Source organism: Microtus ochrogaster, chromosome 7 (genome assembly GCF_000317375.1).
Source record: "Microtus ochrogaster isolate Prairie Vole_2 chromosome 7, MicOch1.0, whole genome shotgun sequence".
NCBI classification, from domain to species: domain Eukaryota; kingdom Metazoa; phylum Chordata; class Mammalia; order Rodentia; family Cricetidae; genus Microtus; species Microtus ochrogaster.
In genome coordinates, this window is record NC_022014.1 from 59471988 (window position 1) to 59486504 (window position 14517).

Consider the following 14517-nt stretch of genomic DNA (forward strand, 5'->3'; position numbering starts at 1 on the left):
CACCACACAGCTCAGTCCCTCCTGCTTTGTTTTTTGCAAGAAGAACCTTTTAATGATGTAACTAACTTAAGTATCAAAACAGCCATGCTGGGGCTGGAGCCATGGCTCACAGTAGGAGAACCTGCTGGTTTACAGAGGACCCGAGTTCAGCTCCCAGTGTCCACATCAGGAGACTCACAACCACCTTCAGTTCTTACGGACCAGATGCTCTCTCTGGCTCCAGCTGGCTCCCACATGAATGTACAGTGTTGGAGCCTGTGGCTCACCTTATAGGGAGCTAGGAACAGGGTAGGGGTGTTGTTAATCCCACTGGCCAAGGATAAGCTCACTACCCCAACTTTTGAGCCAAATGTGAAGCAAATTTATTGCATACTGGCCAGGACAAAGGACACTGATCAGGTCCATTCTCGGGATTCCCAGAGTCTGGCACCAGATTATATTAGTCAAAGGCTTATAAAGGCAAAATCCACCATGCCATACACTTCCCACATTCACCCAATCAGGGGCAAGCATACATCCAAGCGTACTTCCTGCCTAGTACTGCCAGCCTCCATGTGATCAAACACATCCCGGTAGTTGGGGCAACCAAACTTCTTTCCACAAGTGAAAACAAGGGCCTTTTTCATCTTACATGAACAACAGCCCCCAGCGCTCCAGAAAGTTGTCTGTCCTTAGGCATTAGAGGCATTTTGGTTTATAGATCTCTGAAGCACAATGATTTAAACTTAAAATATTAACTTTAGCCATCCCAGTGTGTATGGGGGTGAGGGAGAGAGAGAACAAAAGAACCACTGTCACAAAACAGGTCCGAGAGCCGGGCGGTGGTGGCGCACGCCTTTAATCCCAGCACTCGGGAGGCAGAGGCAGGCGGATCTCTGTGAGTTCGAGACCAGCCTGGTCTACAGAGCTAGTTCCAGGACAGACTCCAAAGCCACAGAGAAACCCTGTCTCAAAAAACCAAAAAAAAAAAAAAAAAAAAACAGGTCCGAGAGAGGAAGGAAGGCTTTCTGTGAGGGTGAGGACAGCTGCCGAGTGTGCGTGTCCCAGTAGCAGGAAGGCCGGTTAGACCAAGTAGTCACGGGTCAAGTTGCGCAAACTTGTCTAAGCGCCCTCACTTCCTGTGTGGGGTTGGGAAGGGGATTCTCAGAAGCCACACCCCACTCTGCAGTAGCACCACTAAGGATGGGTGCAGGTGGCTCTCCCATGTGCCTCTCTCTCGCCTCATTCAAGGGAATGAGGAGCCGGCTGGACAGACCGTTACTCTGGGCTATTTTTCTTTCTACTGCACGTAAGCCTGATTCAATATTTTAAGAATTAATGCTCAGGCCAGGAGTAATGGTTCATAGCTTTAATCCCAGCATTTGGGAGGCAGAGGCAGGAGAATCTCTTTGAAGTCTACATAGAAAGTTCCAGGCCAGCCAGGGCTACACAGTGAGATCCTGTCTCAAAAAACAGACAAAAATCTGCTCTCCAAAACATCACATGGAAAATGAGCTCCTCTTAATCTTCATTTTTTTTTCTCTTTCAGTTCAGAACACTGCAGTGGATTGTAAGAGGCTGAGAACAAACGGTAAGTCTCATCTCCTAAAAGGATGCTTTCAGAATGGTAGGATGACTGGCTTTTGGACGTGCGCATTCCTGTATGAGGATTTCTGTGTTTTCAGATCAGCAACTGAGAGCAAAGACCCTAGTTATCCGCTAGGAAGGAAAGGAGCTGACTCCAGAGGGGTCATTGTAGATTTTTTTTCTCCCACCTGAAACGCAGTGGCAAAGTCTTGAGACAGTTTTTACCATGAAAAACTTCCAACTCCCCTTGCTATCTATCATTTTCTTTTTAGATAGAAAACCCTCGCATAATCATTATAAATGTTATAAGTTACTTACTTTTGAGGCTGAGTCTCATGTAGCTCAGGCTGGCCTCAAACTCCATTATGTGGCCAAGGCTGGACTAGAACTCCCTAGCAAGCCTTCTTAGGGAAAGGACAGCCCCCCCCAGGAGACAGCAAGACCAAGTTCTCAGCACAAAGAAGATTTATTTGCCCCAGAAGGACAGGGGTTAATAGACAAAGACAGGACACAGAGGACAAAGGAGAAGAGGAAAGAAAAGGAAGGGGGAAGGATGCTTGCCCTGGAGGGACAAAGGACCTGCCTCTGGCTAGAGAGGAGACAGCTGTGGCCCATGGGCAAATGGTGGTTTATAAAGGGAGAAGGGGAAACCCTGTGTTAGGGTGAATTGGTTTGTTTTGCTTGGGCATGCTAATTGGGATAGAGCAAGGCAGAGGGAATGGGGGAGAAGGGCAAAAAGCAACCCCTGTTGGTGCCATGTTCGCCATGCTCGGGTCTGCTAGAGCCCTTGGCCGTCTGTGTCTTCCTCCCACGTGCTGGGATTGCAGGTGTGTGCCACCAGCATTTGAGCTGATCATTTTTGAGTTTGATTTCTTTCATCTGTGAGGTGGGAATGCCCCCGGGCTTATTCCTCTGCACAGCATCTGCCCTACAGCACTTCCCAGCTATGCTAACCACATAAGATTGTCAGAGCGGCTGCGTACCCCAGCCTGTCTCCCCTCTACTTCCAGAAGCAGCCAGTAAGTGGGTTGTTTGATTTTGTTTTTGTTTTTTTTTAATGTTTATTTGTTTATTTATTTATTATGCATACAATATTCTGTCTGTGTGCATGCCTGAAGAGGGCACCAGACCTCATTACAGATGGTTGTGAGCCACCATGTGGTTGCTGGGAATTGAACTCAGGACCTTTGGAAGACGAGGCAATGCTCTTAACCACTGAGCCATCTCTCCAGCCCATTGTTTTTGTTTTTTTCATTTTTGTTTTTATGGATTGTTTGTGATAGGATTTTTTTTTGTTTTTGTTTTTTTTTTGTTTTTGTTTTTCAAGACAGGGTTTCTCTGTAGCTTTGGCACCTGTCCTGGAACTAGCTCTTGTAGTTCCATGTAGGACCATGCGGGCCTCGAACTCACAGAGATCTGCCCGCCTCTGCCTCCTGAGTGCTGGGATTAAAGGCATGTGCCACCACCGCCCAGCTGTGATAGGATCTTGCTACATAGACTAGCACTCACTATGTAGCCCAGGCTGTGTTGAATAAGAAGGAATCCTCCTCCTTTGGCCTCTTAAGTGCTGAGTGTGGCTGAGCATGTTTGTGTCTGTCTGATCCATCTGTGGTGTTAGGATTTATTGAATAGCAATCAATTCACAAGCTATGTCAGTTCTGTTGGCTGTAATTTTCCAAGTGGTCTTGATTTCCCTTGATAGCTGGCAGTTAGCAAACACAGTTCTTTCATTCCCATTTTAAATTTAATATTAGCACTCGGATCACATATTACACATCTTACAGTAAATATATACATGTAGAGCCGGCAGTGGTGGTGCGCAAGCCTTTAATCCCAGCACTCGGGAGGCAGAGGTAGGCACATCTCTGAGTCTGAGGCCAGCCTGGTCTACAAAGTGAGTTCCAGGACAGCCAGAGCTACACAGAGAAAGCCTGTCTCAAAAAAATTATGTATGTGTGTATGTATGTATGTGTGTGTATATATATGTGTGTGTGTATGTATACAGGTTACAGACTGGCTACCAAAGCCACAGTGGACAGAGTTCAAGGAATTCTAAGAGGCCTTACCTGAAGGCAGTCTAGTGTAGCCCAGGCTGGCCTAGAACTCAGTACATAGTAGAGACTGACTGACCTTGAGTTCTCGATCCTTCTGCCTCCATTCCCCAAATGCTGAATTTACAGCTGTGATTAAACAGGGGAAGACAAGCCGGGCGGTGGTGGCGCACGCCTTTAATCCCAGCACTCGGGAGGCAGAGGCAGGTGGATCTCTGTGAGTTCGAGACCAGCCTGGTCTACAAAACCAAGTCCAAGGACAGGCTCCAAAACCACAGAGAAACCCTGTCTCGAAAAACCAAAAATAAATAAATAAATAAATAAACAGGGGAAGACAGACCCTGGGGACTCTGGGAGCATCCTGGGAATAGAGCGGGAAAGGCCTTCTCGTGGGAACTGGGTTTGTGGTGGGTGACGTCATGAGAGAGTCAAAGCTGCAGGTCTCTGTCCCTGGTTTATAGGAAACATAATCCGTGATAAGAAAATTTGGCAGCGCTTACCTGAAAAGCAACACAAATGGGAAGTGAAAGCCCTGGTCAACGCCAAACCAAAACATAGCATAGCCGTAAGGAGTCTTTTTGTCTGGGAGCAAGCAAACAAGCCCACAGTATGGAACATGGGTGTGCACACCAGGTGGCCTCATGGGTGTGTGGCCTCATGGCTGTGCACACCAGGTGGCCTCATGGGTGTGTGGCCTCATGGCTGTGCACACTGGTGGCCTCATGGCTGTGCACAATGGGTGGCATCTGGCATACCTGAAGAACAAAGGAAAGGATTGGGGAAACAAAATTGTCCTGAGGTGTTTGTTTCGCCTTGGAAAAAAAAAAAGGAGTGTTTCTTACTCTTCTCACTATTGTGACCAATATCAAGACAAGAGTCAACTGAAGGGAAGAAGGGTCAACTGGGCTCACAGCTCCCGTGATGGCTGAGAAGTCGTGATGGCCGGGGCCTGAGGCAGCTGGTCACAGAGCCTCCACAGTCAGGACGCAGAGAGAGATGGATGCTCAGCTCACTGGCTCCTTGACTCCTTTTTTTTTTTTGTTTTTGTTTTTGTTTTTTCGAGACAGGGTTTCTCTGTGGTTTTGGAACCTGTCTTGGAACTAGCTCTGTAGACCAGGCTGGTCTCGAACTCACAGAGATCCACCTGCCTCTGCCTCCCGAGTGCTGGGATTAAAGGCATGCGCCACCACCGCCCGGCTTCCTTGACTCCTTTTTATTCAGACTGGGAACACAGACCTTTGGTGGATCACCCACACTCACGTTCCCCACCCTGGTTAACCCAGTCTAGAAGCTTCCTCACACATGTCCCAGAGGTGGTCTCCTATGTGGTCCTAGAGCCTGTCAGCTTGACACTGTTAACCATTACACTGGGTCTCCTGGAGCCCAGCCTGCCTCTGAACTCCTATATGGCTAAGGATGGCCTCGAACTCCTGAGCCTTCCCGACTCCATCTCCCACGAGCTGGAATTTCAGGCATGAGCTACCATTCCTGATTTATCTCGGGGCATTGTGCACGCTAGGCAAGTACTCCATTGCAGTTCTAGCCCCGTCGAGCGGTCTTAACGAAGACCTCCATGTCATTTTTGTCTTTCCAGATTTACCTTCTCCAAAGCTGAACTCAAGGACGAATGTGGTCAGCATGGGCCAGAATGTATCTCTGTCTTGTTCCAGCAAGAACACATCAGTGAATGTCACCTATTCGCTATTTTTGGGTAGGAAACACCTACAAACCAAGAAAAGTGGGCAAACTGTGACTTTTTACCTGAAGATCTCCAATGCCGACGAAACAGGCCCCTACAAATGCAAAACCAATGATTCCAGTGGGCAGAAATACAGTCAGGATTTCAACTTCACCATCGCCAGTAAGTGCCTCTCACCATACAATGGAGGCCTGGGTGGGGGTGGGGTCACAATCTCCAGTAAGTGCCTCTCACCATACAATGGAGGCCTGGGTGGGGGTGGGAGGAGGGGAGGAGGGGGGCAGAAGGGACTCTCTCTGGTGCTAGGAGGGGCTCTTGGCAATTCGAAACAGTCAAGAACATGCAAAGGGGCTGGAGACATGATGCAGCAGTGTAGAGTCCTTGCTGCAGGCTTTCTTCTCCCCTTTCTTATTCTGTCTGGCCCTCAGTCTCAAGGCTGGAGACGTCTTCCCTGCTTTGCTAATCCTCTAAGGAAGTGCTTCCTGATCTCCTAGTCCCTCCCTCGTCTAACCAAGATCAGCCAGCTCTCCACTCTTCTTCCCTTGAAGCTTGAAGCCCCAGGAGCCAGCACCCTTCCCGCCCAGCCACACCGCAGGTGTTCTGCTTTTCTCTGCTGCCTTCCCTGCTTCTCTTAGCCCAGAACCAGTTGTCTGTGGTGACCTTGATAGTGAGCCCCTTGGAGAGTGAGGGAAGGGATCTAAAGACAGTCTCGTCAAACCTCATAAACAACCACTGGTTCTCCAGGTCTACCAGTGTGGGGACCCCAAGCCACAATCATCCATGCCAAATTAAATTCAAACGAATCAAAACGGTAGTAAAAAATTCTAGGGATAGCCGGGCGGTGGTGGCACACGCCTTTAATCCCAGCACTCGGGAGGCAGAGGCAGGCGGATCTCTGTGAGTTCGAGACCAGCCTGGTCTACAGAGCTAGTTCCAGGACAGGCTCCAAAGCCACAGAGAAACCCTGTCTCGAAAAAAAACAAAAAACAAAAAACAAAAAACAGGGGGCTGGAGAGATGGCTCAGTGGTTAAGAGCACTGACTGCTCTTCCAAAGGTCCTGAGTTCAATTCCCGGCAACCACATGGTAGCTCACAACCATCTGTGGTGAGGTCTGGTGCCCTCTTCTGGCCTGCAGACATACACACAGACAGAATATTGTATGCATAATAAAAATAAATAAATATTAAAAAAAAACAAAAAACAAATTCTAGGGCTGGCAAGATGGCTCGGTGGGGTAAAGGCACTTGCTGTGCAAGTCAGAGTTTGATCCCTGGAACTCACATAAAGGCGGAAGGAAAGAGCTGACTCCGCAGAACTGTTCTCTCCCGCCACATGCATGCTGTGGCATGTGCACCAGTGTACATTCATTTGAGTGTGCATGCAGGTGTGTGCACACTTGTGCACAAACACACACAATTAATACACTCAATACCATAGTACTGGGTATATCTTTAACCCCAGTACTCAGGAGACAGAGGCAGGTGAATCTCTGTGAGTTCAAGGCCAGCCTGGTCTATATAGCTAGTTCTAGGCTAACCAGGGCTACGTGGTAAGACACTGTCATAAAAGAAGTAAATAAAATAAAAAAAAATAAAAAACCCTCGATGCCACAACCTTGTCACATTTCTGGTATTCAAGAGTCATAGGTAACCGGTGACTCTGCCATGCTGGACAACATAGCAGATGTCTGTCACTACAGGAGGTTTTGTCAGATGGAAATGCAGGTCAAAGGCTCTGAATCTTAGGGTACAAATGTCCTAATCTAACCTAGCGCAGCAGGGCGTTCTTTCCACAGGGGATGCTCCGAAGACCAAGGTGTCGGTCACTTGTTTTGTTGCTGTCACAGAACACCTGGCCAAACCCTTTCAAGAGAAAGGATTAATTTGGGTCCCCAGTGACACAGTCATCCAGAAAGGGACAGTCACAGCAGCAGGAGCGGGAGGTGGTGGGTCATATTTCATCCACATACAGGAAGGAGAGAGAGAGAGAGAGAGACAGAGAGAGGGAGGGGAATCCTTGTGCTCAGTTTTTATTATTATATTATTATTGTTGTTGTTGTTGTTATTATTTGGACACAGTCTTATTATGTAGCCTTGCCTAGCCTGGAACTCACTATGTAGACAAGGCTGGCTTCAGACTCACAGAGATCTATCCACCAGCCTCTACCCCAAGGGAGGTGTCAGCAGGCCACTTTCTCTCTTATACAACCTGGGACTTTTCCCATGGGATGGCACCACCCATGCCTAGGGTGGATCTGTGCACCTCAGTTAACCTAATCTATATAATCCCTCATGACTTGCCCAGAAATTCGAGTCCTAGGGGATTCTAGATCTGATCAAGGTGACACCGCTCTTTGCCAGCACGGCCAGAGGTACAGGTTTTTACAAGAGTCTCATGCTATTTGTGGCTGTCATAGGATGGAGTGGGAGGAGGAAACTGACACAGACCTGGAGGTGTGGCACACAGTGATTTAACAGAGTCCTCCACCCTGCATGGTAAGGCTGACAAACGCGCATTCTCTGCACATAGCCCTCCTTTTTTGTTTTGTTTTGGCTTTTTTGAGACAAAGTTTCTCTGTAGCTTTGGAACCTGTCCTGGAACTAGCTCTTGTAGACCAGGCTGGCCTCGAACTCATAGAGATCCGCCTCCTTCTGCCTCCCGAGTGCTGGGATTTAAGGTGTGTGCCACCACCGCCCAGGTCCTGCGTTTTTTTCGAGTGACATTCTGTCCCATCAAACTGTTGCTGGATTATAAAACATGACCATCCTCAGTGAAGTCTCACAGGTACGTCTCTATCGACGGCTCACTTGGTGCAGGCTGCTGTTTGTTGAAGCTAAATTGATTCCAGGACATCAGTGGCACCTAAGCCATGGTAATTCCCTGAGCCCCATCAGGACTGATGGCTGGAGCCATAAGCACAGGCTTCTCCCTCCGGGATTCACTTGTCAGCTAAGGCTCGAGAACCTGGATGAACCACACCCTGACTCTGGTTGGGTGGTTCCTGCCCTCATGGAGCCTCTGGTCTAGGGGGAAGGACACAAAACCCAGACAAATGACTCGGAAACTGTGCCGGCTGTTGTTAAGGACACTGGCACAGCGTGGAGAAAGGCAAGGTCTGGTGGAGGGCCCACCTAGGCGAGGCAGAGAATGAGAAGGAGCTAGCTATAAGGGGAGACCAGGAAAAGAGGGCACTGGTTGATGTTCTTGGCACGTTCAGGGCTCCAGCTTGGGGTAGGGACCGAGCTAGTTCGAGGTGGTTGAAGGTCAGAGAAGCAGGCCAGCCCAGGGGAAACTTCAGACACAGGGCGTCAAGTTTGCAGGGGTCTGGAGTAGTGAGGGTCAGGGCTCTGCGTCCAGTCTGCATTTGTCAGGACCGTGACCTTGGGCCTTTACTTCTTCCTTTGGAAGCAGGCTCTTGTGTAGCCAAGGCTAGCTTTATACTCACGTAGCCAAGGCTAGCTTTATACTCACTTACGTAGCCAAGGATGACTCGTATGGAGTTTCAGGACAGCCAGGACTACAGAGAGAAACCCTATCTCAAAAAGAAAAGATAGATAGATAGATAGATAGATAGATAGATAGATAGATAGATAGATAGATAGATAGATGATAGATAGATCTAAAGAAATCTATTTAAAAAAAACCACCAAACTGTAGAAAAAGAAGAGTAGGGGTTGACAGCAGACCAGAGCCCTGTATTTCCTGTTTTGAGTTTCCATTGAATAAATTTAGCAGGGCCACTTCTGCTTTTTGGAGGAAGTAAAAATACTTCTATAACTGAATCCTATAAATGGAAACATAGAAGTGTGATACTTTTGGTTTAGAACAAAGTGGACCTTCCACCGTATACTTGGGACTGGACTGTTGGCACAGTCATGCCCATGGCTCTGTGAGTGGAGGTGCTTGGCACCAAGTCTGCCCGTTTCAGTGTGACCCCTGGGACCCACATAGTGGAAAGAACCGACTCCCACAGGTTGTCTTTTGGCGTCTATATGCACACGTAAGTGTATGTATGTACACACCCTAAATAAATTTTGATTGCAGTCATTCTCAAGAATGAACAAACTGGCCGGGCGGTGGTGGCACACTCCTTTAATCCCAGCACTCAGGAGGCAGAGGTAGGTGAATCTGAGTTCGAGGGCAGCCTTTTCTGTAAGAGCGAGTCCCAGGACAGTCAGGGCTACATAGAGAAGCCATGTCTTGAAAAACCAAAACAAGAACAAACAAATAGCCAGGTGTGTTATACACCTGTAATCTCAGCATTTGGGAATTGGAAGCAGGAGAGTCAGGAGTTTAAGCTAGTCTCGGCTGCATAGCAAGTTCAAGACAAGACATAATGAAGTCTGAGCTAAGAGGCGACCTCGCTCCACCCTCTAATTCCTCAGCACTTGGCTTGGGTCACACTGCGCGTGCGCGGTTAGTCAGGCTAGCTACTTGTCTGGTCCCCAAGTGTGTGTGGCTCCTCAGCAGGTCGTTAGCCTTGAAGCCAGTGAGTTGAAGCCAATGAGCTGGAGTAAGGGGTTGATCTGTGTGCATGGATGGAGTACTCGGTATGGTCGGATATTGTTTGAGTGCCCACTTTTATCCTTCTAGACCTGGCAGCTGTCCTGGGCAGGCAGATGGGAACAGGTCTAAACTGATTTTATTTGTTATGTGTGCATGCAGCACTAAGTGGATGTCAGCGGACAGTTTCGACAGGGATGCTCTCTGCTTCCTCAGTGTGGGTTCCAGGGCTTGAATTCAGGTCCTCGGGCTTGCCTGACAGCGCTTTACCCTCCTGAGTCATTCCGCCAGCCCCAGACCAATCTAACTCCATGCTGCATGTAACACCTAACAGGTGGGACTTGTTTGGGTGACCCGCATCCTGCAAGCCTAACTAAGAGCTGCCCCGAGCACCCTGTGTCGTCTGTCCTTACTTACTGCGCTGTGAGGAACCCAAGCATGAAGAGCTGGGCCGCTCTGTGATGCCCGTGGGGGAGGGAGAACGAGGATGTGACTTTAAGAACTTCGTGGCCCAGCATGGGCACTCTCGTGAGATACAGAGTGTACTGGATAACTCAGGAGACAGCCATGGCGGCCTTTCCTAGCGCACTTGGCAGGTCGGTGTTCTAGCCAGTGGTGACCTGCGAATGCTGTTTTCTTACAGAAGAGAGCTGCCCTTTATGTCTGCTGTCACAGCTGCTGCCAGCAGTGTTACTGGGGCTGCTGGTAATAATCCTAGTTCTGGTTTTCTTCATTCGAACAAAGTACAAAAGAGGTGAGTTCTCCCTGGTATGGTCCTGTGAGGTTCAGACTCAGCAGGGCAGAGGGGAAGGGGCAGAGTCAGAAATGAAGCAGGGAGGGGCTGGAGAGATGGCTCCGCAGCTGGGAGCACCCACAGTGTAGCACGAGCCCTTGTAACTCCGGTTTCAGGGGATCAGGTGCCCTCTCCTGACCCGTAGTGGGCACTGGGCACACACAGGGTGTCCATACATGCAGGCAAAATACTTATGCACATAAAAGAATTAAAAATTTAAAACGAATACTTAAATTTAAAAAAGTGGAGCAGGGAAACTATGGTCTTCTGATCTCAGATGGTTGGGAAGTGGGCCTGGTTAGGACCTGGATGGGAGACATGGAGTAGGGAGGAAATAAAGAGGAGGGTTCGATCCCTGGAGCCCACAGGATGGAAGGGGGAAACTGACTCTGGTGAGTTGTCCTCTGACTTCCACAGTGCTGTGTGGTGTGCCTATAACCACACACTAGCAAGTAACTAAATATAATTTAAAAAAAAAATTTAGAAAGAGATGAGACGAAGCCAGGTGGTGGTGCACACCTTTAATCCCAACACTGAGAAGGCAGAGTCAGGCAGATCTCCAGATTTGAGGCCAGCCTGGTCTACAGAGTGAGTTCTATGACAGCCAGGGCTACAGAGAAACCCTGTCTTGAAAAACCAAGCAAAATGAAGAGATGAGAAATGAGGAGAAGAGACAGATTTCATGAGGCTCACAGGGCTTGACCTTCAAATCCTCAGTGAGGCCCTTCTGATGGGGGTTGTCTGGAGAGCCAACCTCGCCTGGACACAGCTTACACACAGCCCTAAGTCCCCAATCCCCATGACTGAATTAGAATTCTGCAACTGCAGCTACTGTCTCTAAATTATTAATAATATTTGTACTTTTATTTTGTGATTGGATCTTTCTATGTATGCCTGGTTGGCTTTGAACTCACAATGATGCTCCTATCTCAGCTTAGGAATGCTGAGCTTATAGGCATGCACCACTACTCCCAATTTATACTTTTTTTCCTTTGAGACTGGGTCTTGTAGCCCAGGCTGGCCTTGAACTCACTGTGACTTCTGATCACCACTGTAATCCAGTGCTGGGATTACAAGCACAGGCCCCTCCATTCAATTTATTTGACAGTAGGGATGAAACCCAGGGCATCATGCACGCCAAGCAAGTACTCTACCAACTGAGCAGCATCACCAGCCTGTCTCTTCATAAAATTATGCTAAAAATACGGACACATGAAATTTGCAATTTTACTCCCCTATCTTTCTTTTTAACGGAACGCCATGTGCTAAACCAGAGCTCTACATGGGATCATGCCTCAGCTCCTCAGGTGTGCTTGTTAGTGGCTGTGAGACCATCAGTGACTCCACACCCTTGTCAGCTTCCCTTGCGGGGACCCAGTGCCCCGAGACAGTCCCTCACTCTGTCTCCCCTGCCCGGTAGCCACCTTTCTGCGCTCTGTCACTACAGCTCTAACTATTTGTTCCAGCGGCATTCTGCAACAGTTGCCTGTCTTATTTTGTGACAGGGTCTCCTCTATTCCCCAGGCTTCCCTCAAACTTACCGTGTAGTTGAGAATAGCCTTGAACTTCTGGTCCTCCTGAGTGGGTGGGTTGCAGGTGTGCAGAATGAACCTGCTTGCTAGGCAAGGACTCTACCAACTGTGCCCCATCCCCAGGGACTGTCCTTGGTGTGTGGCTCCCTGGGCATAGCAGAATTCTTTCCTCTTTAGGTTGGGGAACACTCTGATCTGTGTGCATACCTAATGTCATCTTCCTGCCCCTACATCCCATGCTTGGGTGGCGTGCATCTTCTGGCAGTGATAAAACAGTGCTTCTGTGCACCTGGGCATGCGTGTATGGCCGTCATTGTTCACAGCGAGAGACTCCTGAAGCTCACTGTATATCATAGAGGTGGTCCCGAGAAGAAGCCTTTCAAAGGGTGGAGCCTCTACTCTCTCAGCCACCTTCAGGAAGCTTGGGGTGTGGCATTGGATGGGGACCTCTCTCTCTCTTCCCACTTGATGCATGATAGCAACAAGAAACCTTTCACCAGCTGGGCAGCGGTGGCACACGCCTTTAATCTCAGTACTCAGGAGGCAAAGGCAGGTGGATCTCCGTGAGTTCGAGGCCAGCCTGGTCTACAGAGGGAGTTCCAGGACAGGGTCCAAAGCTACAGAGAAACCCTGTCTCAGAAAAGAAAAGAAAAGAAAAGAAAAGAAAAAGAAAAGAAGGAAAGAAACCCTTCCTTCACAATTCAGTTAGGAGCCTTTCCTGTTCCCTATTTACCTCTAAGCCCTTCTCTGGTAGATTTCAGAGTGGCCCCTTCCGTGGTCACACACACATGGAGAAAGAGCTAGATTTGCACAAGACAGCACTGTGTCTCAGCATAGAAGGCTCCAAACAGAGGGTTGTTGGGTACCTGGTGCCTTTGCCTCTCTGGGTCTCAGCCTTCTGGTCTGTGGAACAGGGCTATGGAGAAACTCTGAATTAGTAAGACTCATTCACAGATGTCAGGCCGTTGTGCCTCCCTCCATCTCTACAGGGACAAAGGTCACAGAGGGCAGGCACTCCATTGATACAATAGTTGAAAAGCCCCTGGGACAGGTCAGTAGTACAGTCCTTGCTGAGCTCGCATGCCCTAAAAACCCTTGAAAGTGGGTGTCCTACTTAACACAGCTCCTCAAACATCTCCAGAACATCTCCCTTTTCTGCAAGCAAAACCATTGTCAAAGTGGCATTAAGATTTGTGCACGCTGTTATTCCCAGCTCTCGGGAGGCAGAGACAGGAGGTCTCAGAGTTCAAGGCCCGCGTGCTCTACAAATCAAGTTCCAGGGCTACACAGAGGAACCCTGTCTTAAAAAATTTCTTCTGACAGAACTTAGCAGCATCATTCATCTCTGGAAGGTGACTCAAGGCTCCCTACCAACTGTTCTTCTCAGGAAGGAGAGAAAACATCTGTAGGCTAAGACAGGCCTGGTCAGGAGGCCTGGGGCAGAGGAGTGGCTGTCCCACACAGATCTGTGGTTGTGTCCGTCATTACTTCAGGCCAGCACTGAAGCATGCCTCTTAGAATCATGGGAAATTCTGCACCTTGGCAGAGAAGACAGGAAAAATGTCTAAACTGGCTAAATGTGACAACTCTGCCTTTTTTTTTTTTTTTTTTTTTTGTCAGGAAAAGCTCAGAGAGCGAGCAAGTCCAAGAGTTCTGGAGATCAGTCACGCAAGGTGAGCTGTATGCAAACGTCTGTGAGACTCACACAGGTTAGGAGCCTGGCCGGCTATTTTGATGAGTTTGGTTGGCTGGTTTGGGGTGACTGTGTACTGGTATAGTATAATATGTATATATAGTATGCTGTTTTGATGAGTTTGGGGTGACTGTGTACTGGCATAGTATAATATGTATATATGGTATGCTGCTTTGATGAGTTTGGTTGGTTTGGAGTGACTGTGGACATGTATAGTATAATATGTATATATGGTATGGTGCTGGAACTCGAACCCAAGGGGTCACATATGCTAGACAAGTACTCTACACAGTTCTATGAAAAAAAAAGTATTTTTTAAAAAAGATTCTCCAGAAAAATGGGTTAAAAAAAAAAAAAGGGAAGGAAAGTAACAGAGTATCCCATCTCCCCCCCACCTCCGTCTTCCATCTCCCACCCTACTCTCCAGATGGCCAGGTGTGGCATGTCACCAGTTGGCCATTCTAGCCTCGATTCTTTTTTCTTTTTTTACTTAATACTTAGATATGACTTTATATTAGCTTGGGATGACCCATGCTGTATCCCAAAGTCTTTCATAATCATATTTTTGTTTGTTTTTTCAAGATAAGATTTCTCTGTGTAGCCTTTGCTGTCTTAGAACTTGCTCTGTAGACCAGGCTGGCCTCAAACTTCGAGATCAGCCTGTCTCTGCCTCTGCCTC

General features: G+C 48.3%; 1 protein-coding gene across 1 annotated transcript in view; it reads left to right on the forward strand.

The window, feature by feature from the left end:
- The first annotated feature begins 1182 nt into the window (after positions 1-1182).
- The window catches only part of Milr1 (mast cell immunoglobulin like receptor 1), a 16472-nt gene continuing 3137 nt past the window's right edge, over positions 1183-14517 (forward strand). The window contains exons 1-5 of the mRNA XM_005350418.3: positions 1183-1288; positions 1529-1570; positions 5212-5478; positions 10464-10574; positions 13766-13818. Of these exons, the coding sequence (XP_005350475.2) occupies positions 1183-1288; positions 1529-1570; positions 5212-5478; positions 10464-10574; positions 13766-13818 (579 nt within the window). The remainder of the gene's footprint in view (positions 1289-1528; positions 1571-5211; positions 5479-10463; positions 10575-13765; positions 13819-14517) is intronic.